The sequence below is a fragment of the Rhineura floridana genome, chromosome 21 (genome assembly GCF_030035675.1).
Source record: "Rhineura floridana isolate rRhiFlo1 chromosome 21, rRhiFlo1.hap2, whole genome shotgun sequence".
In the NCBI taxonomy this organism is placed as follows: Eukaryota; Metazoa; Chordata; class Lepidosauria; order Squamata; family Rhineuridae; genus Rhineura; species Rhineura floridana.
Window position 1 is genome coordinate 17,056,026 of NC_084500.1, and position 27,500 is coordinate 17,083,525.

Genomic DNA, 27,500 nt, shown 5'->3' on the forward strand with positions numbered 1-27,500 from the left:
CCGAGATCCTGTTCTCACACTGGCCAACCAGACGCCCCAACGGGAAGCCTGCAAGCACGACCTGCACGCAAGAGCACTCTCCCCTCTTGTGGTTTCCAGCAACTGGGTTTCAGACGCTTGCTACCATGGACCGTGGAGGCAGAGCACAGCCGTTGTGGCAAGTAGCCCGACAGCTGCTCTTCCGTGACTGTGGCCATCCTCTTTCAAAGCCATCCCAGTTGGAGGCCATCGCCGCCTCCTTCCCATCGGAGTGAATTCCATAGTTCAACTATACTCTGCTTTCTTTTTTCTGTCCTGCATCTTCCAATGTTCAGCTTCATTGGGTGTCCCTGAATTCTAGTGTTATAAGAGAGGAAAAACTGTCCTCTATCTGCTTTCTCCATGCCGTGCCTGCTTTTCTACCATGGATGTGGGCCAGCTCTCTCCCATCCACAATTCCTCGCCGCGAGCCCCCCGTTTTTGCAGACCTAGAACAATTACGTGCAAAGGTGGAGAAATCTGGGCCGGACTCAGGAAAGAGGGGCAGACTCAAGACCCCACGGCAGCTGCTCTGGAAAGACCCTCCCCTCTGCAGTGGGGACGGGGAACATTTTCTCAGCCCGAGGGCCGCCTTCCTTCGTGGGCAGCCTTCAAGTGGAGGCAGACAGTCGTGGTCAGCAGGGCAAACTGACAGATGCAACTCTTCCCTTGCTGTTGCAGGCGACATCCCCGCCACAGAGAGGCCAGAGGGTTCTACGCCATCACCACCCCACACGCCCAAACGTCTCTCTCCATTCAGGCAAGGAAGAGGCCTTATCCCAATTCAAGGGCCTTTGCCAGCCAGGCAGAAGCATGCTGAGAAAGCGCAGGGCAGGGCCCGTGAGGGATGCGGCTTGGGGGAGAGTCCTGAGGGCCGGATAGAAAGACCTGGAGGGCCACATTTGCCGGACGCTCTCAGGCCCTCCTCTGCAATATTCTCTTCTTGGGGCAGGGCGATCACTCAGCGGCAGAGTGTCTGCGTTGCATGCAGAAGGCCCCAGATTCAATCCTAAGGCCTGGAGAGACTCTTGCCTGAAATCCTGGACAGCTGCTGCCAGCCAGTGTTGACAATACTGCGCTAGATGGACCAATAATCTGATTCAGTATAAGGCCGCTGCCTATGGGATGTCTCCAGTGTTAGCCCTACTCAGAGCAGACCCATTGATGGCTGCCATTGATGGTTTTACTTCTCTTTTGCCCTTGGAAAAAACGACCCCTCAAAAGCCCTTACAGAAACATTCGTCAAGCCTAAAATCAAAATGTCAGCCGACGTCGCTAAGAACTCACTTGGGCAGGTTTCCCGAGAGGATCTTCCGGGCGTATTCCCGGAGGTATTTTTGGAAGATGGTGGTGAGGGCGATCATCGGCTCCCCAGTGCTGAGCTGGGAACACTGGACCATGCATTTCTTGTAGTAGACGAAGAGGTCTGCGCAACTGGGCAGGACAGCCCCGCCCTCGTCCACGTTCGGCCTGGGGGGCCCTTGGGCTTTGAAGTCCCCCACAAACCGGTCAATCAGCTCACTGAGGTTTCTAAAAGTCCAATGAGAAGTCCGAGTAGAAAAATCAACATGTAGCAACACCTATTTCTGGTTTGGTTTTGTTTTTTTATAGGCAGGTAACCTGAAAATTTCCATGACTCACTTGTCTTGTGATTCAATGTAGACGTAGAGATGAGGCTCAAAGCACTTGGAGATGATGCTGTGGAACGGATTGTCTGGAACCTTCGGCTTTTTAGGCTGGAAAACAAAAACCGCCTGGAGCTTTCAGAGGGAGATTTTAATTCTTATTTGTACATTCAAGTTGAGCCTTTTGAACCGTTAGAAAAACGACGCTTCCCTGCCCTGGACCGAAACGGCGGAAGCAACCAATCTGCAACATTCCCTTCCACCTGGCTGATAGTCTGTCTTTAAAACGCAGAAGGAGCACAGCGGAGGGAAGAAGGACCCGCTTTGCACCCAGAAGGCCCCACGGTCAATCCTGAAGAAAGGCTCTCACCTGAAATGCTGGACAGCGGCTGCCGGTCTGCCTGGAGGCAATGGCCAAGCCAGTCCTGGTTAAGGACACTGCTGTGCGGTCCAGCTGCAGGTCCAATCCCTGCTATCTCCAGTTAAAGGAACCTTTGCCAGGGAGGAGCCTTTGCCTGGGACCCTAAAGAGCTGCTGCCAGTCAGAGGAGACAATACTCACGGCTGTGTGTTTGCTTCAGTCCTGCAAGAGTGCAGAATGAGCATGAAATATGGCCACAGAAGGGAGGGACCGCCTTGCATGCAGAAGGCCCCAGGCTTCTGCAGGCAGGGCTGTCTGAAACGCTGGGGAGCTGCTGCCGTCACTCAGTGTATGCAACAAGGAGCTAGATGGACCCAACGGCCTGACTCAGTACAGTAGGGCCCCGCTTATACGGCGGGTTAGGGACCAGGCCCCCGCCGTAAAGCGGAAATTGCCGTAAAGCGGAACCCATTGACTATAATGGGCCGCATCGCGTGAAAATGCTGCAAAATGCCGCAAAAGCAGCTTTAAAACGGGGAATTTCCCCTAATTGAAAGCCGCCGCATCAGCGGAACACCACAAAACGGAACGCCGGTAAGCAGGGCCCTACTGTATAAAGCAGCTTCCTGTAGTCAAAATCTCACATGGGTCCCCAAACTTCCTCTGTTCCTAATGATCGGATACGAGTTGATGGGAACGACCCTTCGCTACACAAGAACTTCTATTTAAAAGAGAGAGTGTAAGCATCCAGCCCTTTCGGGTGGGAAGATCGGCTTGAAAACGTGCAGGCGATACCTGCCAAAATCTCAGAGGCTGGAAGACTTACTCTGTCGATGTCAGCCTTTTCCAACGTAGTTTCGCCCGTGTCCAGCACAGATTCGTCCTCCAAGAAGGGGTTGGTGTTGGGAGGGGGCGGCTCAGCCTTCTTCTGTTAAAAGGAAGGGGATTTCAGAGGATGAGGACGCTTTGGGATGGCTGCATTTCCAGTTCCTTGATCACTGGCTCCCATGAGTGCAGGCCGGTGGGCTTTATGTCAACCTCTGCCGGCCAACTGAAGGAGTGCTCTTTCCCGGGAGTCCGTTCACCCAGGAGCGAACAAGCCAAGCGAACGCACGTGAGGTTCCTGGCCCTAGAACACCGTACGAAGCAATACTCACCACCACCGTGTCGGAGAGGGTGCAGCCCGAGAAGCGCTTGGCCAGCAGCCCTTCGAAGTTGGTCGTCCTCTGGATGGCGAACAGAAGGAGCTTGACCTCAATTTCCTTCGCCCGCGTGCACATGATCTTTGCAAGCTCCGTCCTTTTGGGGGGGGTGGCGTGGGAGAGAAAAGGATAAGGCCTCACACCTGCCCAGATATTTTTCAGACACAAGACAATTACTCTTGTTTTTTTAAAAAAATAATCATACGGTCACTGCTTTTACAAGGCTTCATGTTTTGCTTTTATTCCTCTCTTTTATCTTGTGGTGTTTGTCTGTTGTTGTTTTAAAGTTTAACTGCAATTTTTATGTTCTGTAAGCTGCCCTAGAACCTGATGAAGAGGGCATAAATCCCTCAAATAAATCAACGGCTTTATAATAGCAAAACCTCCTGGGTTCCATCCCTGGCATCTCCAGATACGGCTGTGAATGTCCCCTGCCTGAAACCCTGGACAGCCACTGCCAGCCAGTGCAGACTACACTAAGCTAGATGGACCAACAGTCTAACTCAGTATGAGGCAGCCCCCTACGTTCCTCACACAGGAGCCGGGCATTTACTGTCAGTGGTCCCACCCCACGGAATGCTCTTCCAGCAGAGATTCGGCAGGCACCCTCGCTTTTGACCCTCGAGCGTACCTTGAAGGCTTTTTTATGCCGAGAGTTGCAACTATTTTAACCTTTTCTCGAGTAAATCAGTCATTTCAACGATTGTTTTGCTGCTGATATTTTATGAGAGGATGGTATATAACTACTTTTATAAATTGATACAGAAGGGCCTCTCACAGACACACGCTGCCCTCTTGTACCTTGTAATGTGGCAGAAGTCGACTGAAATCCGCTCCGTCATGCACCACTCCTGAGGGAACATGGGAATGTATTTCTCCTCGTAATCTACCAGCTGGCGTTTGATCCAGGCGTAGCGCCGGTCAATTTTATCCAGCCAGGCCACCTGGAAGGGAACAACAGCAGTCGAGTCAGAAGTTATTTCGATTATTATTTATTCATTTACACGCCGCATAATCGCCAAGGTGTTTTCTAAGCGGTTTACAGGTGTAAAACAATCACTAATCTTTTTGTTGGTCTCCTCAACACAGCGGAAATGCCAAGTCGATCAAGGCCGACCTAATATCCGACGAGCCCCACCCCCCAATGTGCATTTCGCAACTAGACACTACAAGCTCCCTGAAAGTTTTATTCCCATTGTACAGGCTGGAGAACTGAGCTGCCAAGGATAGTGAAAGGACCAAGAGATCATCTGCCAAGGCTAAAGTTGCAAGCTCCAACAAGGCGGAAGAAAGGCCTCAGGATCATCCCTCCTCCAAGGACGGGGGGAGTAGAGAGGGCAGATTACTGAGGAGCAAGGGCACCCCATCTCTTTGGAAAATAATACACAATCTTGGGGGTCCTTTTGGATCTAAAGGTGGGATTGGAATAAACTAAACTAAAATCTCTGTAGGGCTCCGGACAGTCAGATTGATATCTGGCTTGTCCGTGGGAAATTTCCCAAGCTTGCTCAGAGCACAAGCTCGTATCTTGTTATCCATAGCCAGAATGAGCTACTTCAGTGGTGGGGAATCTTCAGCCCAAATGTAGCTGTCTCGATCTAGCTGCCAGGACTCCGCCAGGCCGCACCCCCTTGCCCTCCCTAGTCTGCACCCTCCTCAACTGTGCGACCACCTCTCGCTCGCATCGATGGAGAGAGGTGTGTGCGCACGCGAGCATATAGGAATGTTGTGTAGAAACCTCTGACTGGCTGGGATTACCGCACAAAAAGGAAAACTTGCATCCATCGCTTTTGCCTCCGGCCCCTGCCCACTATGCGGCCCCCAGAAGGTTGGCCACAAGGCAATGGGCCTTTGGCTTGAAAGAGGTTCCCCAGACCTGGTTGCTGAACCTCGGTCTCCTTCAAGCCTTGGCGTACTGCTCCATCAACTTGCTGCCTGGCCCAGGGGCGGCTGGTGCCCATTGGAACTGGTGGGGTAGAAGGCCCAACAGGAGGTGGAGCCAGAGCCAGTGATGGGCGGAGCCAGCCCATCCTAGTTCTGTCCCCACCCTCGTCCTCTTCCCTGCTGAGTTCTGCAAGGCCAACCTGGACACTAAGGAGGAAGAGCTGGCACGCCCCTGGACTGGTTGTAAGCAGGAAGGCAGGCAGGGGCTGGCTGAGGGCAGACTGCCATTGGTGGGGCAGTGCCTACTAGCCACAGCGGACCAACCTCCACTGGCCTGGCCCACGCAAGGCAGCACCCCATCACGTGGGAAGAGTCCAAGCATCCTAACTTGCCCAGTGTTTTTTTGTATATGTGCCTGTCGGGATGGTGGTATGGGCGGCAGCTCCTTGGCCTATGGAACCACGGCCCATCCAACTCAGTATCATCTACCCTGACTGGCAGCGGCTCTCCAGGATGTCAGGCTGGGAGTCTCTCCCAGCCCTACCCAGAGATGCCATCAGGGGCTGGACTCCGGACCTGCTGCATGCAAGGCGGGCGCTCCGCCACTGAGCTGGGCCCCTTCCGCAAAGAACAGGCCTGTCTGGAGTAGCCAAAAGGGCCTGCAAAGAGGGAGACGTGCCAGCTTACATCCTGGTTTTCCTGGAAGAGGACGAGGTACTCTGAGAGGTGCTGTTTGATGAACTTCTTGATGATTTCCTGCTTGATCCTGGGGTCCAAGACATTGGCGACTAAGCAGGCGTCCCGGAGGATGTTGCTGTGTGCCGTAGCCTTCTGCCAGGCGAAAAGAAGGGCAGGGAGATTGAAGAACTCAGAATTCCTTTATTTTGGGGCAAGTCCAAAAGGTATCTTGTACAGTAGGGCCCCGCTTTTCGGCGTTCTGCTAATACGGTGGCTTTCAATTAGAGTAAGGCCCCGCTCATACGGCACTTGTTCCACTTTTACGGCATTTTTCGGGCATCAGGTGCCATTTTATTTTATTTTATTTTCTTGACGGAGTTCCACTTTTTGGCGGGTTTCGCTTTTCGGCGGGGGTCTGGAACGTAACCCGCCGTATGAGTGGGGCCCTACTGTATATCACCATCATTTATTATCCCGCGCCAGCGTCCAATACGCAACAATTGGAAGTGTCTTCCAATGGATCCGTCACACTTTTGGGATATATGAAAGACCACATTGTACCAGGTGATAAAGAACCGGTTATCAATTTATTAACCGCTGCTTGTGTAACCATATGTCACCCTCAGGGGGGAAATAAGGAGAGCTTCAGAGGAGGCAGACAATCTTACGATCTTTCTGTTTAAAAAATGGAGTGCGTTTTCAATGTGCTGGTGTAATAAAAGTGTAGGGAAATGTCAATCCACACATTAGAATGCACTCCTGTAATGGCTATATAGAGACTTTATGTGGATCAAGAAAGCAATATGTACTATAATTTCCCATTTATTATGCTTGATGGCTAGGTTCTCCCTCTATGGTCAGAGGCAGGATGTTTCTGAATACCAGCTGCTTGAAACTGCAGGAGGGGAGGGTTGCTGTTGCGCTCAGATCCTGCTTGGGGGCTTCCCTTTCGGGCATCTGGTTGGCCAATGTGAGTACAGGATGCTGAACTAGATGGGCCCCCTTTGGCCTGATCCAGCAGCCTCAGGGCTCTTCTTAGGTTCTTACTTAAAATAAACATCTTTTTGTATTCCTGGATTAATATCGTACGTATGTGAAAAAATATATACACAGGAATACCTCAGTCAGCAAAGTACATGCGTTCCTGGACATTATTACTTTAACAGAATCTTTGCTACCAGAGGTAGGAATAACATGGAAAGAACAGGGCTAGGATCCTACGCCACAAAAAGGAAGAGCAGCTCAACATATTTCCTCAAACGTTTTATTCAAAACTAACAATACGTATGTCTGAAATGAAACAACTAGCTCAGGTCAGCCTTGCATACAGACCCCCTTGAAGGCTTCTCCCAGAATGTGTCCAGGGATGCCTCCCTTGCCTTTTTTCTTTTATCATGGAGCATCTTGCTTATAGCAATCTTAAGCTCTGCGCGCAGTTCTTCTCCCCATACACTCGAGCAGGCAGGCAAGGGGCAGCTGCCGCCCCCCCCACCCCCGCCATCCTCCCCTACACTTGAGCAGGCTCGTCTGCAGTAAATAGCGCTTCCAGGGAACCCAAAGCATTGTTTACTATGGACGTGCCTGTACTACTTGGCAAGCAATGCCGTTCCAGCCATGCAGGAGGGAGCTTCCTGCAGCAGCCACAGTCCAGTAGGCAAGGAGCCACATTCTGACTATGCCAGAGTGTGCGCCCCTCCATAAAAGACTTTGATAAAAGGAACTTCTTTCCTGGAGCATTTGTTAACTGAGATATTACTGTATTTTTTAAAAAGAACTCAGAATCTTATTTACGTTCCTCCTCGTCTCTCCTCAACCTACTAGTGTTTTTGGTTTAGTTGGCCATTTTCTGGTTTTGGTATGGCTGAGTTTGTTGCATGGATATAAACCAGACTTCCTCCTTCCCCAACCTTGTGCCCTTCAGATATTTTGGACTGCAACTCGTCATCCCTAAGAACATCAGAAGAGCCTGGGCTGCAGGGTCAGGCCAGAAGGGGCCCATCTAGTCCAGCATCCTGTTCTCACAGTGGCCAACCAGATGCCCCAAAGGGAAGACCTGAGCGCAAGCAGGACCTGAGCGCAATGGCAACTGCTCCCCACTTGTGATTCCCAGCAACTATGCATTCAGGCCAAGCATAAGCCATCGCGCAAAGAAGCTGAATGAATTCTTTGCATCTGTCTTCGCAGCAAAGGACGTAAGGCAGGAACTAAACTGTGCCCGAACTAACCTTTGCAGGAAGAGACTCTGAGGCAGATGGCGGTAACGAGAGACGGAGTTCTAGGCTTAATAGACAAAATGAAAACTGACCAATCGCTGGGTCCGGGTGGCAGCCACCCGAGAGTTCTCCAAGAGCTCAAATGTGAAATTGCTGATCTTCTAACACAAATATGTAACGTGTCCCTCAGAGCCACCTCCATACCTGAGGAATGGAAAGTGGCCAGTGTTAATACCAATCTTTAAAAAGGGTTCCGGGGAGGATCCCTGAAAAATACAGGACAGGATCTGGAAATCTAACTACATCTGGAAGTCAGCAGGGGGAGGGGAGGCTGATATAAACCAAATCCAAAACGCAATTTAAAAAAAGATTATTTTTTTTAAAAAAAGAAAATAATCCAGAACCTTTTCAAAGGAGTTCTTTCTAAAAAAAAAAAAAAGTTTTAATTTGAAAACCAATACAGGTATCATTGCCAACTGGCAACTACATGAGTGATATCAACAACAACAGAAAACCAGCCAAATATTTCAGGGGAGACAAACAGCCACGCTCATCCTGTCTCTCTGTCCTTGGCTCGGCCTCCAGACCTTTCGGACGGCAACCCACAGCAGCCTCAGTCGGGCCTGACTGCAAGTTTATTTATTTATTTAATTTGTATCCCGCCCTTCCTCCCAGCAGGAGCCCAGGGCGGCAAACAAAGCACTAAAACACTTTAAAACATCATAAAAACAGATCTTAAAATACATTAAAACAAAACAGCGTTAAAAACATTTAAAAACACATTCACAATCCCGCATTTGCTAGCGACGTGCAAAGTTACAGTGGGTGAAGAGAGAGCAGACAGAAGAAGCATTTATAGGGGAGACATGGCAGAGTCGTTGGGAGCGATGCTTAACTCCCTCCTCAGCCACTCCTTTTCTCCAAAGGCATTTGTTGGTCAAATGGTGAAAAGCAGACGTGGGGAGGGCTTGCAGGTGGCGGGAGGGGAAAGGGTTAAGTGCCGCCCTTCTGGACAACTATTTCTCCCATACAAATGCACCCCTCCTCCGTTGGCAACGCTTTCTGCAAAAGTGGACTAGATATCCCGTAATCTGTTGTTGCTGCAGAATAAGACGTGAGGGGAGGATCAGACCTCCAGCTTATTTCCCTGGAGTGACCTCTGAGAGCAAGGGAGAGACCCGGATTTACCATCGTTTTCTTACCTTTGTGCCTTGAGAAGGGAACACTTCCTCAAAGTCCGCCAGGATCTGCTGCCCCAGCTCGTTCTGGGCGGCCTTCACCCTGCCCCCAAAACCAAGACGGAAATAACATCAGCGCTCAGGTCACCAGCCGCAGGCTTTGCGCAAAGCGTTGTTCCCGGGTTTGCAGAAGCAAAACTAGATGGAGAATGAAATGTCTGCACAGCTGGGGAAAACTGCAGTGTCGAGCTTAAGGGAATCTATCGAGAAGCAAGTCTGGCAGTCCTTTAACCAGAGCACCCCTTAAAAGGAAGATGCTTAAAGTTAAGAATTAAAGGAACACTGGACTCCTGTTTTGCTAGCATGTGACAGTCCTCTCTGCTAAAAGGTTCTCTTTGTACGATACCCTTACATTATTAAAAGCAAAACCACGACTCCCTGCATGTAAAAAGCAAGCATGTCAGGGTGAAGTGACATTAAAAGGTTGATTTGCTTGACAGGCTAGGGTTTCATGCGTGGAGAGGAGCTGCTTTGTTAAAACAAAAATAGAGAACAGACTCCCAACAGGGAAACCCGCCACAACTCTGCAGCCTTAAGTGGTACAGCTCTTCCCAGACTATACCATGCACTACTTCTGCCTCTCTGAACGGGCTCCAGCTAGACCAATACAGGGACATTTGCTCTGCTGTTATGCAAAAAGACTGCCTGGTCATCTGTATCACATTATTTATATTTTTTAACTCGGTCACTGTTCGTAATTTTATTTTCTGATGTCTAGGGAATATTTTGTTCAGTTGCTTGCTCGTTTATTATTTCATTTTATTTATTTATTATTTGATTTATATCCCGCCCTTCCAGCAGGAGCACAGGGTGGCAAACAAAAACATCATAAAAACAGACTTTAAAATACATTAAAACAAAACAACTTTAAAATCATTCTTTAAAAAAGCTCTGAAGACATCTTAAAAAAAAAGGTTAAAAAACTTAAAAAAAAAAAAAAGGTTTAAAGGCATATTAAAAAGCAGTTCCAACACAGACGCAGACTGGGATAAGGTCTCTACTTAAAAGGCTTGTTGAAAGAGGAAGGTCTTCAATAGGCTCTGAAAAGATAACAGAGATGGTGCCTGTCTAATATTTAAGGGGAGTGAATTCCACAGGGTCGGGGCCACCACACTAAAGGTCCGCTTCCTATATTTTGCTGAACGGACCTCCCGATAAAATCGACTGGGTATATAAGGGATAAGACGGTCTTTTATGAAACATTATGAATGTTTCTTGTATTTTTGTAGCTGATTTTTATGTGCAGTGATCACTTTGATGCTACAGTGGATGCTCTCTGTAGCTGTTCACTGTGTTTTGTAGAAATCCTTTGGAGAGGTTAAGATGTTTTTAACTCAAGTTGCAAACCACTTAACAGTTTTGTTTAAAGATAAGCAGCGTAGAAATGGTCTAAATATATCAATATATTTATATGTAAATATATAAATATACGATTACTGATTGGCTGCTCTGTTTCTGGTCCCTTCCCCTCCCCCCGCCCCGGGCTCTCAGGGGAGAGTCCACCCCATTACCTTTCCGAAAGCTGGCGGATTTGCGGGATCCCCAGGTACTTGCTGAAGTGCTCCAGCACGTTCACGACACCTTGTAGGAGGTTGGCCACTTCGCCGTACTGTCGCTTCCTAGTCATGGCCCTATAGATTGGGGGTGGGGGGGGGGAGGGAAAGTTAGTGAGGCAGCTTCCAGAAAGAAGCCGGAGGTGAAATCAGGGCTAGGAACGCAGGAAGCTGGTGGCACCGATGTCAGCGGGGCGGTGGAATCCACTCTGAGTTTTAGCCTGGACTTCCAAAGAGCTGTCCAAGGCGTTCAACACCTTAGAAAGCTACTCTAAAACCCGGAGTGGATTCTATTGCCCCGCTGACATCGGAGCGACTGAAGTTGCCTTGGACCAAGCGAGACCGTTAAGCTCAGTATTGTCTACTCTAGACCTCAGGCCCGCGATACCAAATGCGGCCCTCCAGACCTCTCTCTGTGGCCCTCGGGACTCTCCCAGGCCACACGCCATCCCGGGTAAAAAAAGTATTAATGTGTTTCTTCACCCGCTTTTGCCTCTGTCCCTGCCCACCACATGCTAGTGCACGTGGCCCCCAGAAGGTTGCTCAGGAGAGAATGTGGCCCTCAGGTTGAAAAAAGGATCCTCACCCCTGGTCTATAGCAATGGGGAGCAGCTCACCAGGGTTTCCGGCACGGGGACATTCCCATCCCTAACTGGAGATGCCGGGGGTTGAACCCGGAACCTTCTAGGTGCAAAGCAGGGGCTCTACCATTGAGCTATGGCCCTTCCCCAAGGGGGAACCTGCTGCCCCGACTCCTGTCAGCTGGACTCCGACCCAGATCAGCCCCAGTCAGCAAGGCCACCAGTCAGGGAGCTCATCTGAGGCAGCTCTGTATTTATTTCAAAGTCTTCTAACCTGCTTTCCTGCAAACAGCAAGAGCACTCAAGAACTGTCTAAAATAACTGCATGGAACCAGGGCGAGCTAGTAATAAAAAAAGAAATGAAATTCTTCACCCAAGCCATCTAAATCCTGCAGCCTGGGTGCATTGTGCATGTTGCACAAATTTGCACAATTAATTCTGGTTTTGCTAATTAAAAGGTTGGGACCCTGGCCACCCTCAACCGCTGAAGTTCTATAATCATACACCTTCCCAGTTTTAGGGATTTTGCTGCCCAGACACTTTGAAAGCACATCTTCAAAGTCCTGAGGACTAGAAGCTTACTTTATCTCTATTTCTTTAAAACAAGACTGGGTTTTTTTTTAGGAAGCTAAATTCTGCATCCAGTTCCCCATTCTGTAGTCCGTCCATCCCCCATGTTCCCACAGAATCATGACACGCCCGTGCTCCCCCCATCGCTTACTCCAGGGAATCCACTCCGCCGGCGAGCATGTGGAGGTGGTTAAGTGTCGTGATGGAGGTGGTCAGGTGGCGCTTGGCATGGTCCAGCTGCTTGATGTCACGTGTGATTTCCTTGACCTGTCCGCAAGATTTTAAAATAAAGCAGGTGCACCCAACAGACAAGCGAAGAATTCAAGAAACGGCAAATCAACACAGAGAACCCGCACATGCAACTCGGCTTATGGGATTTGGTTTAGAGGCTAAACGAAGGGCCAGTTTCCCTTTTGGGTGAACGCCTAGTAAGATCCAACTTTCCGTGAGCGGAGTTCCACTTGCGCAATGGGACGTCGCTTCCCTCTCCTCCTCCCGTGCAAAAATTGCTCCAGAGGGTCCGCTAGCTCGTTCTGCTTCGGATACAGCCCTTCCCTTTTGAGGCAGGAAGGCACGCTCGCAGGGAGAGCAGCTAGCAAGGCAACGCACGCTGAAAGACCCATTGCTTCGTTTCCTTGCCCGTGACGTTTGGAACAACATTTTCTCCTCTTTTTTTAAAAAACCACCGGGGGCCAGGCAAAGCTGCTTTAGGGGCCGCACACAGGTCATCCCTGTTCTATAAGACTGCGCGTCAAAGGAGCAGGATAAAGGCAGAGGGAGGGGGGGAAGGACTGCTTAAGAGTTAGGGACAAACAACAACAAACTTGTCACTCACCATCTGTTCCGATTTCTCTGCCTTGTCTTTGATGTCTTTAATCTTCCCGAAGAGCTGCTGAATGGCCTTCTGGGCTTCTTCAAGTGCCTGCAGGGAGGAAGTCAGGGAAGATAAAACACTCGATGCACATCTTCAAGAGAAATTATACAGAGACCAACTTCTTTTGAGCGAGACAGCAAGAGCTCAAACTCCTCTGGCCTGGGAGATCCCACCTCTGGAATTCTACACCAGAAATAAGCCTCTAGTCCTCCTGGAGGGCAGGGGAAAGGCCAGAAGGGTAGGCGCGCAGGGCTGTCGCAGCAAGAGCGAAGAGCTCAGCGCCTGCACTAAGGTGAGAAAGAATCGAAAAGGGTGTGATCTGCCAACACTGGACCAACACTTTGCACGTCTGTTGAAATTGGGCCTATGAAAGTTTACGTCAGAGTAAAAGTTGCTAGACCTTTAAGGTGACACAGAACTCGGTTATTATTATTATCGTAATCATCAATCATCATTATTAATTAGATTTCTTACCCACTCTTCACCATAAGGACCCGGGACGAGTTACAATAATGTAAAAAATACAATGTTAAAATCGGCATTCATAGTGGGGGAAAGTATTTTTAAAAAAACAAACAGGAAACAGCTGGTTCAAGGAAGGAGAATGGACTCCTCATGGCAAATGGAGCCCACGGCACAATAAACCTGCAGTTGTTCCATTCCACACACGCCCTGTGCATAAAACACAGACGACAACCCTGTCTAGTAGGCTAGGTTCAGGACGGAGGTGGGGGGGGGAATCACTGGCGCAAGGTCAGCAAAGCAGAAATACAAAATGGCTCTGCTTTGGCTCTCCTCGGCTTGAATATCTGTCGAGTGACTCCCTAGAGCAGGTGTGGGGGACTGCTGGCTTTCCGGCTTTGCTGAACTACAACTCCCATCAGCCCCAGCAAGCAAGGGGTGATGGGAGGTGTAGTTCAGCAACACCTGGAGGGGAGAGGGCAAAGTTCCCCACACCTGCCGTAGAGGCTGCCGTTGTCTGTACGCAGGTTGTGGTTAGATGAAATCTAGCCCGGGGATTCTGGGCCCTGTGTGGAATAAATCGCAAGGCAACTTTTACGTTTAGATTGTTCAAGTGGGGTGGGGATTGTTGTCAAGGCTCCTCCCTGGCGTAGAGCAGGCAAGTTCTGGGGAAAAGCTTGGGGCAGGGATGAGAGAAAAGAAACCTCAGCTTATCCGTTACGGACAAACTCTCCCTTTGGGGCAATTCCTCCGATTTCTGTTGGCGGCAAGAGGCTGAAGTCCAGTGTCGATCTAGGCTGCTGTTGCTTCGACAGTTAAGCCACCGTGGATACATTTTCCTCCACGCTGAGTATATGCAGCACTCAAGAGCCCTGCAGGATCTCGCCAAAGGGACCCCACCTGGTCTAGCATCCCATTCTCACAGTGGCCAACCAGACGCTCCGACGGAAAGCTGGACCTCAGCGCCAACGGCCTCTCTCCCCACTTGCGATTCCCAGCTACTCGTGTTCGGAAGCATGCTGCCTCCGACAGCAGAGAGAGAACCCAGCCACTGTGGCTGGAAACCGACGGCAGCCTTCTCCTCCCTGAAATGGTCTAACCCTCCTTTAAAGCCATCCAAGTTGGTGGCCACCACCGCCTCTCGGGGGAGCAAATCCCCTACGTCCGTCCTGAGTCTTCCAACATTCAGCTTCACTGAGTTCTAACGTTATGCAAGCGGGCGAAAAGTCTACACATGTTGCCGGGCCAAACTGACGAGGAATCCTAGACTGGGGGAAAAGGAACTGAGAAAAGCCGGAGGGGAGAACATCTCCTGCGTTGGCAAGAGCCAGCCAAAGCAGCAGCCAGGATCTGCTCTCTGGGCTCTGGCCCAGGAATCAGAAATAGCCGCCGTCTGGAACTCCGGAAGAAAAAAGCCGCGCTACGCCCTGCGGAGGAATGCCTAGCCGCCGCTTCCTCCCCATAAAGGAATCATTAAGTGATGCAGCTTAAAAACAAAACAAAAAATCAGCTGCAGATTTTGTGCAAGACAAAACAAAGCTCCATTTTTTTTAAAAAAAGAAGCGCACCCAGAAAATAAGGAAGCCAGAAGACGCGAGGCTGTTTTAAGCCTTTTCTACAGGCTCAAAGTCACGGCAAGGATCCTGCGTTATACAGCAACAGTCACTGGGCTCTCGTTTTAAACTGGTACTATCCAACCGCCGCAAGGGAGGGGACGCAGAAGGCGCCTCATCCAGAGCCGGACCATCTGGTTCCATATTCCCCATCTAGCTTGCTGTCGCCTACACGGGCTGGCAGCAGCTCTCCAGGACCGAGAGATGCCATTAGCGGTTTGGACCTTCTGCGGGAAAAGGAGGTGCTCTCCTCACGGACCCGCGACCCTTCTTTGCCAACCTGTTAACTCAGCACCCGTTCCCTGAAAATAAGCAGCATCCGCACTCGGCCCACAAGACGCAGCGGCGGCCACCAACTTCAACGGCTTTAAAGGGGGACTGGGCACATTCACGGAGGATAAGGCTACCTGTGGCTACTAGTCATGTTGGCCATGTTCTACCTCCACTGTCAGAGACAGTGTGCCTCTGAATGCCAGTTGCTGGGAACCGCAGGTGGGGAGAGGAGGTGGTGCTCCGCTCAGGAGGCCCTGCTTGCGGGCTTCCTGTTGGGGCATCTGGTTGGCCGCTGTGGGAACAGGATGCTGGGCTAGATGGGCTATCGGCCAGATCTAGCAGGCTCTCCTTATGTTGAAACTCCTCTTGGCTCAGATGCCTCCCACCGACCCACGCTTCTGCAAACCACCCGAGGAATGGTTGTTATAGATGTGCCTCCTCTGGTCTGGTTCAACTGCAGGGCTTCTCTTACGTTCTCTTTCCCCCAGAAACCCTGGGGAGGCACTGCCGGTCAATGTAGACAACACTGGCCTCTGGCAGGACTGAATGGAGAATTGGTGATGGGGGGAACGGATGCCTCTTACTCTCTCTTTTTTTTTAAAAAAAATCTAAGCTTCCATAATTGTCAACAGCGAACAAAGGCTCCCTTCATTTCAAACGCGGGGGTGAGGGAGGGAGGCCAGAACTTGCCACGGGGGTGCGAGTGCGTGTGTTAATCGAGGCTTTCAGCCCTACGAGGCGTTATTAATTATGCTATTATCACAGACAGGCAATCTATTCTCCCCTTCGCCCCCCCTGGGGAAAAAGCGGTCCGGAGGGGGGAGAGAGAGAGAAGGAATAGCAATTATTCCGCCAGGGTTTCCTTTTCATCTGGCTTTCCTGCGGGGAGAGAGCAGCGAAGGCAAAAATTCTGCCGTTGACCGAAAATGCCATTCAAGAGCTTTTTCCTGTGCAATCCAACCTGCTCTCTGATCCCTTCCGCGCTGACCTATTAACTACAGGAGCCGGGACATTCCTGGCATTTTTGCCGGCTCTGTACTTCCAAAACAGACGCCTGTTCAGCAGAGCTTTGTGGCGGGGAACTGTGAGTCAGTCGAGGTCGCATGACCACACACACCACACACACACACTTGCCCCCTCTTCATTAGAAAAAAAAGATTTTTTTTAGAAATGTTTCTAGTGGTGCCTTCAAAGCGTATAAGACAGGTACCCAGCCCAGCTCAACTTGCCAAGAGTTGGAAACTGTCTTGAACTCCATCGTAAAGGACACAGGGCTGAGAACAGGTGCAAGTCTCTAGTCCTTAATATAGGACTGGCGGGGGGGGGGGTAATCTGTGTCCCTTCAGTTGTTGTGGCCGGACTCCAGCTCCCAGCAGTCCCGGCCAAGCAAGGCCAACATTTTAGGGACGATGGGAGCTGAGAGTCTAGAAAGTTTATGATGGCATCAGATTGGCTGCCCTGGCTCAGAACCCTGGATGACTCTGGTTAGCCTCTGCTTGGATTTTTTTGCAAGCATCTTGGGGGCAGAGACACATCGCCGTCTCCAGCTTGGTGCCGCTGGACGTCAACTCCCAACCACCACGGCCGATTCCGGGGGAAGACGGGAGTTCAGCAACGTCTCGAGTAGCAGTGGGAAACCTCAAGCCTCCCCAACCCTGAATGCGGCCCTCCAGCCTCCCTATCTGGCCCTCAGAACTGTCCCCAGGCCACGCCCCTCACTGCTCCTGCTTTGCACCCTCCCTGAGTGTTTTCCACCTGGCTGGAATGTTCCCCTGAACTCCCACTGTGCCTCTTGCAGCCTAGATGCGGAAACAAGCCTGCTGGGCAAAGGTAACATTTATATTCATTGCTGTGCCCGCTTCTGCCTCAGGCCCTGCCCACCAAAAGCATGTGGCCCCCGGAAGGTTGCCCAGAAGAGAACGCAGCCCTCGGGCTAAAGACGGTGCCCCAATTCTGATCGGGGGGGGGAAGCACCCGATTAGAGCAGGCTCGTCTAAAGCAGAGTCCAAATGCAACTGGGGTAGAATCCTGCCTCCATGTTTTTCCTTACATTGATCCCTCTTGATAGCAAAGTTGGCCACAGACCACCAGCGGCAAGGTAGCCCCTCCCTCAAAGAGCCTAACGAGGACTGAGCATGCTCAGTGGCCATGCAATGCCCAAGCGTCTGCTGATGGAAAGAAAGGTGGGGGAATTAGGACAATGGAATACTGTAGAAAAGGGCATGGCTGGCCGGCACCCCGAACAGGAATACTCCATTCAGTTAATGTTTTTTTTTAGGTCCCACTTGCGTTATTTTAAAATGAAATCGAGGCAGGTGTTGAGAAAATCAGCAAAGGGGGCAGGGGGAAGGCAGAAACACCTACAACACTCCCCACCCCACCCCAAACTAGGGCCCTGGAGAAATTCAGCCACAAGAGGAGAATGATTTTGGACGCATGTAACAGAAATTCATACCTCGCGGCCATCCTGTCCCACACTGGTCTGCCCCCTCACTACGGTCCGGATGTTATCGTCCAAACGCCTGAAAGGGAGGGAGGGAAAAAAACAGAAAGATAGCCTGAACATGAATTCTCTGCTGTACAATTTTTTAAAAAATTGCCAAAGAGACCACTAAATGAATGCTTATGGCCATTTCAATATTTAGAAATAAATGGTCCAGCACTTCACGCCAGCCCCATGGGGCATTGAAATGAAGCCCCCTCTTTTAAGAGGCAAAGGCTCGCTTTCGTTTTGGTCTTTCAACAGTGACACTGGAAAGGATGAAATTGCACTTGTCGCGCGACGCCTATCAGCAATGGCGCCAGTCTGCGAACGTCCCGGAGGCAGGGGAGGAAGAGAAGGCTAGAACAGACAGGACTACTGAAGGTAAACCACGGTGCAAGCAGGCAGCCAGAGAGACCAACAGAGAGTGCGCCGCACAGGAAGCATCATCCACCAGTTGCTTCATGCTCAGTAGCAGAGGCTGTGCTGAAGAGCTGCTGCCAATCACTGCAGATAATTCTGAGCTAGATGGACCATTGGTTTGATTCCTTATCAGGCAGCTTTCTATGTTCCTGTGCTTCAGACATCTTGCAAAGACGTTTCTTTTTGCCCAGGCATTCCCTAACCCACAAGACTGAACCCTGCTGTTACCGGATTCCTGTTTTACTGTTATTTCTGCTGCTGTCGTTGCCGTTTATGAGATTTCTTACCAGCCCTTTGCTATGCGGACCCAGGGAGGAAGGCAACAAATCAGCTAAAATAATTTAAAATCAAAAGAATGGGCTTTTCTGCCACTTTATTGTTTGCATGTCCTATTTTTGGATACCGCTTCAGAGAGATTACTTTAAAATGTTACGCGGTTCAGAAACAGTTTCAAATAAACAAAGGTTTAAACGAAGGACAAACGACGGGTCGTAACCAAACTTTTACTCAGAATAGACCTATTACGGGGAATTAATAGAGCACAGATAGCCACGTCCACTATTTCAATGGGTCTGCTCTGAATCAGTTCAGCGCTGGATGCAACTATTTGCTCCCGGCTCAAGGCGAGCTCACCTCGTTTTCAAAGGAGCCCCCTCCCCTGGTCAGTAGCCATCATTTTGTGAGTGGGAAAAAGGCAATAAACCCCTCCTCGTTTGCACAGGTCTTGGGGGGGGGGCTCTGTTTCTGCGTCCTGCACATGCGTTTGACCTTTGACATTTCCAGTGCGTGGGTGCCATAGTGGCGGTTGGCCATAGTCAGTGCTGGCATGCGGCTCCCCAGCAGGCTGGCTAAGAATGAACGTGGCCCTCGGGACAAACAAAGGTTAGTCACCTTCCACCCTAAAGGAACGGGAGGACCTTTCGCAACCCTCAGCAGCCCCCAATGATAACAACAGCGGCCAGTGTGGTGCAGTGGTTAGGGCGTCAGACTAGGACCTTTTGGGAGACCCCGGTTCAAATCCCCGCTCGGCCATGAAGCTCCCTGGGTGACCTTGGGCCAGTCACTGCCTCTTGGCCTAACCTACCTCATCGGGTTGTTGTGAGAATAAAACGGAGATTGGGGGGAAGATGCACGTATGCCACCTTGAGCTCCTTGGACGAAAAGGTGGGGTATAAATGTAATAATAAATAAATAAACTTTTATATATATAAAAAAACACCACTTGCCTTATTTTCAGCTTGATCTTATTCACCACATCGTCAATGTTTGCCAAAGACTGTCAAGATAAAGAATTGGGGCGGGGAAGGGAGAGAGAGAAGAGAATGGGCCTTCATCATTTAAACTGGGTATGCAGCATCCGCCAAACTGGTACTTGTTCACCATCATTGAGCAGAACACGTCATCTCCGGGGTACAAATTCAAGTCCCAGGTCCGCAGCCCCGCTGGCACAAAGCTCATTGTCTACGCTGCAAAACCATTACCAGTTTTATACCACCTTTAACTGTCCTGGATTACACACACACACACCAGGCCCAAAGTTTGCAGGAACTGTAGATAGGTCAGGTATAGGGAACCTGTGCCCCTGCAGACGAGCGTGGTCAGGGATGATGGGAGTTAAGAGTCCAGCAACGTCGGGAGGAATGGATTTCCCCAGCCCAGACGAAGTTGCTCAGAATTCTTTACCACAGAACTCCAGCCTGCTCTCCCTCTCAACACAACTGCAGTTCCCAGAATGCCCCGGGGCATGGGATCATCAATTAAAGCCATTCGCGACAGAATCCCTTTTATTTATTTTAATTGATTGAATTTATAGGAGCCCAGGGTGGCAAACGCATCAACGCAACATTTTAACATTAACAAGAACAGAGTAACCTAAAAACAATTCGAGACAAAACACTCTAAAAACAGTGACAGATAAAGACATCGTTCCATCCAGTAATCTCCAGGTTGCCAGGGGCAGCCGCCCCCTTCAGCCACCCAATGCCTGGGTAAACAGGAATGATTTTAAATTCCTCCTGTAAGTCAATAATGAGGGAAACAGACACACTTCACTGGGGAGAGCATTCCACAAACGGGGAGCCACCACTCAAAAGGTCCTGCGCACACTTGAGAGTAATGTCTACTGAACTCCCAAGAACCGTGGATCCTACTCAAGAGTAGACCCATTAAAATGAATGAACCTTTGTCACGTTTATTAATGTTAACGGGTCTCCTCTGAGTAGAATTAGCGTGGAATATCTCCCCCTTTTCGTATTTATGTTTCAATTGCTTCATTGCATTTGTAAGATACCCCTAGGAATATAATTATGCATAGCAGAAAAATAAAGAAATGATTGGGCAAGGGACTTGCGGGCTTGAAATCTGCTGCAGCTAAAATCCTTTTAATTATTATTATTTTTTTTTTTATTTGTTTCATTTATAGACCACCCATAGCGAGTGGCTCTCTGGGCGGTGTACAAAAAGGTTAAAATACAAAATATCAACAATAAAATCAGACAACAAACAATAAATGCAAGCAGCAACTAAAGAAAAAAATAAAAAATTTAAATTATAACATAAACGCTTAAAATGCCTGGAAGCATAGCCAGGTCTTAACCTGGCGCCGAAAAGATAGAAGCGTAGGCGCCAGGCATACTTCTTCGGGGAGGCTGTTCCACAGTTCGGGGGCCACTACAGAAAAGGCCCTAGATCGAGTAACTGTCCTCCGGGCTTCTCGATGGGTTGGTACCCGGAGGAGGGCCTTAGATGCTGAGCGAAGTGACCGGGTAGGTTCATAGCGGGAGAGGCGTTCCACAAGATACTGCGGTCCCACGCCATGTAAGGCTTTATAGGTCAAAACCAGCACCTTGAATCTGGCTCGGAAACAAATAGGTAGCCAGTGCAAACGGGCCAGAACAGGTGTTATATGTGCTGACCGGCTGGTCCTCGTCAGCAGTCTGGCTGCTGCGTTTTGCACTAGCTGAAGCTTCCGAACTGTCTTCAAGGGCAGCCCTACGTGGAGCGCATTACAGTAATCCAGCCTAGAAGTTACCAGAGCATGAACAACTGAGGCGAGGTCATCCCTGTCCAGATAGGGGCGTAGCTGGGCTACCAACCGAAGGTGGTAGAACGCATTCCTTGCCACCGAGGCCACTTGCGCCTCAAGAGACAAGGAAGGATCGAAAAGAACTCCCAGACTACGAACCTGTTCCTTCAAGGGGAGTGTGACCCCATCTAGAACAGGGTGAACATCCACCATCTGGGCAGGGGAGGCACTCACCAACAGTGTCTCAGTCTTGTCTGGATTGAGTCTCAGTTTATTAGCTCTCATCCAGTCCATTATCGCGGTCAGGCAGTGATTCAGCACATCCACAGACTCACCTGTAGAAGATGAAAAGGAGAAATAGAGCTGCGTGTCATCAGCGTACTGGTGGCAACGCACTCCAAAACTCCTGATGACGGCACCCAGAGGCTGCATGTAGATGTTAAAAAGCATGGGGGACAAAACCGACCCCTGAGGGACTCCACAATGGAGAGTCCAAGGTGTCGAGCAATGTTCCCCAAGTACTACCTTCTGGCGACGATCCGCCAAGTAGGAGCGGAACCACTGCCAAGCAGTGCCTCCAACTCCCAACTCCGCGAGTCTCCCCAGAAGGATACCATGGTCGATGGTATCAAACGCCGCTGAGAGATCAAGGAGAATGAACAGAGTCACACTCCCTCTGTCCCTCTCCCGACAGACGTCATCATACAGGGCGACCAGGGCTGTTTCAGTGCCAAAACCAGGCCTAAAACCGGATTGAAACGGATCCAGATAATCAGTCTCATCCAAGAGCACCTGGAGCTGATTGGCGACCACCCGCTCCAGAACCTTGCCCAAAAAGGGGATATTTGCCACCGGTCTATAATTGTTCAAGTTATCTGGGTCTAAGGAAGGTTTCTTCAAAAGAGGTCTCACTACTGCCTCCTTGAGGCTACTAGGGACTACTCCCTCACTCAAGGAGGCATTTATCACTTCCTTGGCCCAGCCGGTGGTACCAGTCCTGCTAGCCTTGACCAGCCAAGATGGACAAGGATCTAGAGCAGACGTGGTCGCCCGCACCATTCCAAGCACCTTGTCCACTTCCTCAAGCTGCACCAACTGAAACTCATCCAATAATGAAAGACAAGACCGTGTTCTGGACACTTCAATGGATCCATCTGTCGTAACATCAGAGTCTAGGTCCCTACGGATGCATGCGATTTTATTTTGGAAGTGCCCTGCAATGTCGTTACAGCGAGCTTCAGATGTTTCAATGGTATCTTGAGGACCAGAATGTAAGAGTCCTCGTACAACCCTAAAAAGCTCTGCTGGGCGGCAGAGAGATGTCTTGATAGAGGCAGCGAAGTAGGACTTCTTCGCCGCCCTTACCACTTTTATGTACGACAGTAGAGGCACTTACCAAAGCATAATTGCATCCGTCTGGAGTTCGTCTCCATCTGCACTCCAGCCTCCTTCTCTCTTGCTTCATCACTCTCAGCTCCGGGGTATACCACGGAGCTGTATGAGCTCTGCATCGAAGAGGGCGCGCGGGAGCGATCGTGTCGATAGCCCGGGCCATCTCTGTATTCCACAGTTCGACCAAGGCCTCGACAGGAGCGCCAGTACTATCAGCTGGAAAAACTCCCAGAACCCTCTGAAAACCCATAGGATCCATAAGCCTCCGGGAGCGGACCAACTTAATAGGTCCCCCACCCTTGCAGAGGGAAAGAGTCGTTGTAAGTCTAAAACTCAGCAGGCGGTGATCTGTCCATGACAATGGAGTAGATGAAAAATACCCCACCTCCAGATCACCATCTCCATGACCAGTGGCGAAGATCAAATCAAGAGTGTGACCCGACACATGCGTTGGGCCAGTAACAAATTGAGACAGCCCCATGGTTGTCATGGAGGCCATGAAGTCCTGAGCCGCTCCAGATAAGACAGTCTCGGCATGAATGTTGATATCCCCCAACACCACAAGTTTGGGGGACCTCAACAACACCTCCGAGACTATCTCTGTCAGCTCAGCTAGGGAAGCTGTTGGGCAGCAAGGTGGGCGGTACACCAACAAGATTCCCAGTCTGTCTCCTTGGCCCAGTACAAGGTGGAGGCACTCTAGACCAGTCGTCATCTGGACAGGATGCCTGGTGAGAGAGAAAATACTCCTATAGACCACAGCGACCCCGCCTCCCCGGCCCTCAGATCTGCCATAGTGCTGCACCGTATACTCAGGTGGGCAAAGCTGAGAGAGGGCAACTCCTCCCTGCTCACCCACCCAGGTCTCGGTTATACATGCCAGGTCGGCACCCTCATCCACAATTAAATCATGGACAAGGGAGGTTTTATTATATACCGACCTGGCATTCAAAAGCAGCACCTGGAGATCTAAGGGCTGGCTGATAGAACAACCAGCAGTTCTGTGGTCTTGAGGAGAACCGGAACAATTACAGACAGTTCTGCCTCTTGGAGGCTGAACGGGCCCAATGGGATGGGAGCGGTGACCTCTAGTGGACAAACGAGGCAGAGCAAGATGAGACAAACCACAGAGATCAAAAGCAAGGGAAAAATAAAATGGAAATGGACTGTCTTCAAGTCAATCCCGACTTATGGCTACCCTATGAATAGGATGTTCATGGTAAGTGGTATGCAGAGGGGGTTTCCCCTTGCCTCCCTCTGAGGCTAGTCCTCCCCAGCTGGCTAGGGCCTGCTCAGCTTGCCACAGCTGCACAAGCCAGCCCCTTCCTTGTCCGCAACTGGGCTCCTTGGGACTATGCCGCTTGCCCACGGCTGCACAGGTGGCAGGGCACATCACCCCTGAGCCACTCGCTGTGGGGGTCATCTTTAGCTGGCTCTTGACACCCAGGAGGCACGAGCGGGGATTTGAACTCGCAGCCTCTGGTCTCCCAGCCAGGCTCTCCTCCCCTGGGGTAAAAATAACAACTTGTATGTCACAAATCACATCACCACGCACAAAGGACTCTACCCACTTGCTCAGTCGGGAAAAGCGTGTTGATGTATTCCACGGCGTTGAAGTCGGCTCTGTCCAGCGGATCTTGACTGGGAAACACCTTTAAGCAAAAAAACAAGCGCGGAAATTTATGGCCTGCAATTTCCAGCTGCAGCCGTTCCCTTCAAGAGAAGGGCGCCCGCTGAAGTTACAATGGAACCTGGCTCAGCCCGACAACAGGTCCATCAAGTCAATGTTTGCTCAATGGCCTTTTTTTTTAAACTCTCCTGGCCCTCTTTCAGTTCTGCGCTCTTTATCTGACTGATAAATACAGACAGGGTCACACTGACACACACAGAGACTTCCCTTAGCGAGGCCACAGAGTGCATAAATCTTTCATTCGACAACCATCACGGCAGGGGTTGATAACCTTTTCGGGCTTGAGGGCGCATCTGCAAACTAGAGACTCTGTTGTGGATGCCACACGTGCGCCGAAATTGCTCTCTGTGCAGCCATTGGACTTGAAGAAGAAAAAAGCTTTCTATTAGTGAAATCATCTGTCAAGCCTAATTTCAGCTGTGGGAAGAGGTGGGAGGCCAGGGCTGTGCAGGCACCAAGGAAAGCCTATGGGGGCCCCAGGGGCGCCCACAGGCACCGCCTTGGCAACCCAAGCGTCAGATGGCATTTCATCTGACTCTTACTCTAAGTAGCATTTGCACAACCATCATCTCCATCTGCATCTCCTTCTTATCAAGCACCTCACAACCTTCCACAGGCACAAAATTAGCCTCCCTCAGACAGCCCCTCTGCCAAGTGGAGGAAAGGACAACAGCTCGGTGGTAAAGCCCTTGATGTGAATGCAGAAGGTCCCAGGTTCAGTCTCCGATGGCATCGCCAGGTAAGGCTGGGAACGTCCCATGCCTGAAATCCCGGAGAGCCGCGACCAGTCTGTGCAGACAATAGGGAGGGAGGCCTGTGTTCCTATTTAAATAAGTCTTTAGTTCAGAATCATGAGGACTGGGATCTTGTTTTATTTTAGGAGGACTGTAACGCAGTGGTAGAGCATCTGCTTTGTGTGCAGCACGTGGCAGGCTTAATCCCCGGCGTCTCCAGGTAGGGCTGGGAGAGACCACCCCTATCTGAAACCCCGGGGACCTGCTGCCAGTTGGTGTAGAAAGGATTGAGCTACACGGACCAACTGTCTGATGCAGTATGAGCCAGCTTCCTAGGCTCCTATTTAAAGCAGCCCTGAATCCAGAGCCACGAGGACTAGAATCTTGTTGGGCTTTTATTAGGCGGTAGCTGAGCGGCAGAGCACCCACTCGCAGAAGGTCCCAAGTGCTGTCCCTGGCATCTCCGAGACCCCTGTCTGAAATCCTGGAGAGCCACCGCCGGTTGGTGTAAGCAACCATGAGTTAGAAACAATTGTGGTCTGACTCAGTGTAAGGGAGCGCATAACATTTGTTCTTTTTCCATGTATCTGAGCTGCACCCCACCACCCATCCCTCTCTTACAGGCCCGCCTTTCGATTCCTGCATTAGCTCATCCCCTCCCAAGATCTACAAACCCCTGCTAGCACCCCACGGTTCGCTTCCCCTTCCAGACACCCTCCCCCAACCCCAACGATCGCACCCCCAGATCCCCTCTGTCCATCAACAACCCCTTCCACGGGCACCCCCAACCCCCTTCGCACACCAAAGGCTCACGGCAGCCCCGACCAAAGTCGTTTCTGTCCCCGACGGCATTCCCCAAAGGGCAGCCCAGGCATTTATGGACTGCCACTGGTCTCACTGCTTTCTAGAATCCGTAAAGATGGTTTAATCCTTTTCAGAGTCGGCTGACGTGATTCGATTGGGCTGAAGCTAATTGAGTCCTACTTGGAGGAGACCCATAAAAACGAATGGGCAAAAATGAGTCACAGTCCACTATTTTCAATGGGTCTCCTCTGAGTAGGACTAATACTGGATACAACCCCATGAGTTTTTAGAACTTGGGATTTTGTGCTTTATTCTGTTTTCATCTTGGGACACCGCTTTGACGGCTTTATACCATGAAGCAGTCTACAAACCTGTGAAATAAATGGGTTTCTAAGAAACCATTCACCCCAGACTGGCACCCTGGAGCCCCACCCTCAGGCCCCAGCCCTTTCCTATGGGCACCCCACACTCCTCTTCCTCCTACCCCCCCCTAAAATTGGCCAGAGGTGAGCGGGGAAGGCAGTCTCTGTGGCAGCCCCTAAGTTGTGGAACTCCTTCCCCACAGCGGTGGGCCTGGCACCTTCGCTGCACAGTTTCTGGCAAATGCTGAAGAGTCACCTCTTCACCCTGACCTTCGGCACCTGAGATGTATGTTTTCAGGACCCAAAATATCTCGTGATTTATTTCTGTTTAATGAATATTGAATTTTTAACTGCTGTAAACCACCCCGAGACCTGCGGGTAAAGGGCAAGTAGTAGTAATAATAATAATAATAATAATAATTTAGATCTTTCTCCCAGTAGGAGCTCCCCTTACCCAGACCGCTCCCATTGGCAACCCTCCCCCCAACCACCCCCACCTCAACCAAACCCAGCTCACTGGTATCCTTAAACAGACCCCCCCAACCAGCCCCTGCCCCCATCTGGGCTCCCCCAACCTCTAAGGGGCATGCAGTAGCCCCTCTTTTTCTCTTCAGCATTCACCCCCCCCCAGCTAACAGCCACCCTGGGGGGGGCAACCAGCATCAGGCACCCCCTCCCCAAAATGAGCAATCCTCTCAGATAGGCCCCGCCCAGACAGGCGCAATTAGCACACACCGCCCCGCCCCTTCTCCGAGGGCCCCGCCCCCTCAGGATCGAGCCACGCCCCTTCTCTCAAAGCCGCGCCCCTCAACGCGCTTAGGGCCGGGCCACGCTCCCCCCCCCGGCCTCCAGCCCGGCTCCCCCTCACCTGCTCGATAGCCAGCTGCACCTCCGGCGCCAGCTGCAGGGCGGCCTCCAGCTCCTCAACCAAGTCCAGATCGTCCTCCTCCATCCCGGCCTGCACCACGGCGGCGACGCCGCGCTCACTCGCGGCACTTCCGGGAACGGCGGCATTCTGGGATGCTGGAAGACCGAGAGAGGAAACAGCCAATGGGCGCGGAAGGAGGGGGCGGGGGAAAAGGGAATAGGCGCCGCGGAGGCCACGCCCAGCTGGAGCCCCGCCCTCTTGGAAGCGTTTGAAGGCCCTTGAATGCGTTTAGCTGCGTTTAAAAAAGCGTTTTTGAACTGATTAATGTTTTTAAAAATCTGAGCGCGGTGTGTGTGTAGACATAGGTATAAGAGACAGCCACGAGTGCCTCTGAGCATGGGCAGAATGCTTTCCTGATCAACCGGGTGCAGCCAAAATTGGAGGGTTTTTTTAAAGAGTCCAATGCGGTTTAAATATACTGAAGATTTAAGCACGTGCTTTTTAACTTTCCCATAATAAAAGTTATTCCTATTTGGATGGCTCAGGACCCGCGTGTGTTTGGCTTTCCAGGTGTGT

At 50.8% G+C, this 27,500-nt stretch overlaps 1 protein-coding gene across 1 annotated transcript in view; it reads right to left on the reverse strand.

Annotated features, from left to right (window-relative positions):
* VPS53 (VPS53 subunit of GARP complex) overlaps positions 1 to 27,079 on the reverse strand; it is a 40,305-nt gene extending 13,226 nt beyond the window's left edge. Inside the window, exons 1-14 of the mRNA XM_061604958.1 lie at positions 26,925 to 27,079; positions 24,038 to 24,118; positions 19,276 to 19,325; positions 17,600 to 17,666; positions 12,758 to 12,844; positions 12,074 to 12,189; positions 10,730 to 10,849; positions 9,183 to 9,261; positions 5,777 to 5,920; positions 4,007 to 4,149; positions 3,161 to 3,302; positions 2,830 to 2,931; positions 1,660 to 1,754; positions 1,306 to 1,548 (exon numbers count right to left, since the gene is read on the reverse strand). Of these exons, the coding sequence (XP_061460942.1) occupies positions 1,306 to 1,548; positions 1,660 to 1,754; positions 2,830 to 2,931; positions 3,161 to 3,302; positions 4,007 to 4,149; positions 5,777 to 5,920; positions 9,183 to 9,261; positions 10,730 to 10,849; positions 12,074 to 12,189; positions 12,758 to 12,844; positions 17,600 to 17,666; positions 19,276 to 19,325; positions 24,038 to 24,118; positions 26,925 to 27,008 (1,553 nt within the window). The 5' untranslated portion in view covers positions 27,009 to 27,079. The remainder of the gene's footprint in view (positions 1 to 1,305; positions 1,549 to 1,659; positions 1,755 to 2,829; positions 2,932 to 3,160; positions 3,303 to 4,006; positions 4,150 to 5,776; positions 5,921 to 9,182; positions 9,262 to 10,729; positions 10,850 to 12,073; positions 12,190 to 12,757; positions 12,845 to 17,599; positions 17,667 to 19,275; positions 19,326 to 24,037; positions 24,119 to 26,924) is intronic.
* Between the last annotated feature and the right edge of the window lie 421 nt (positions 27,080 to 27,500).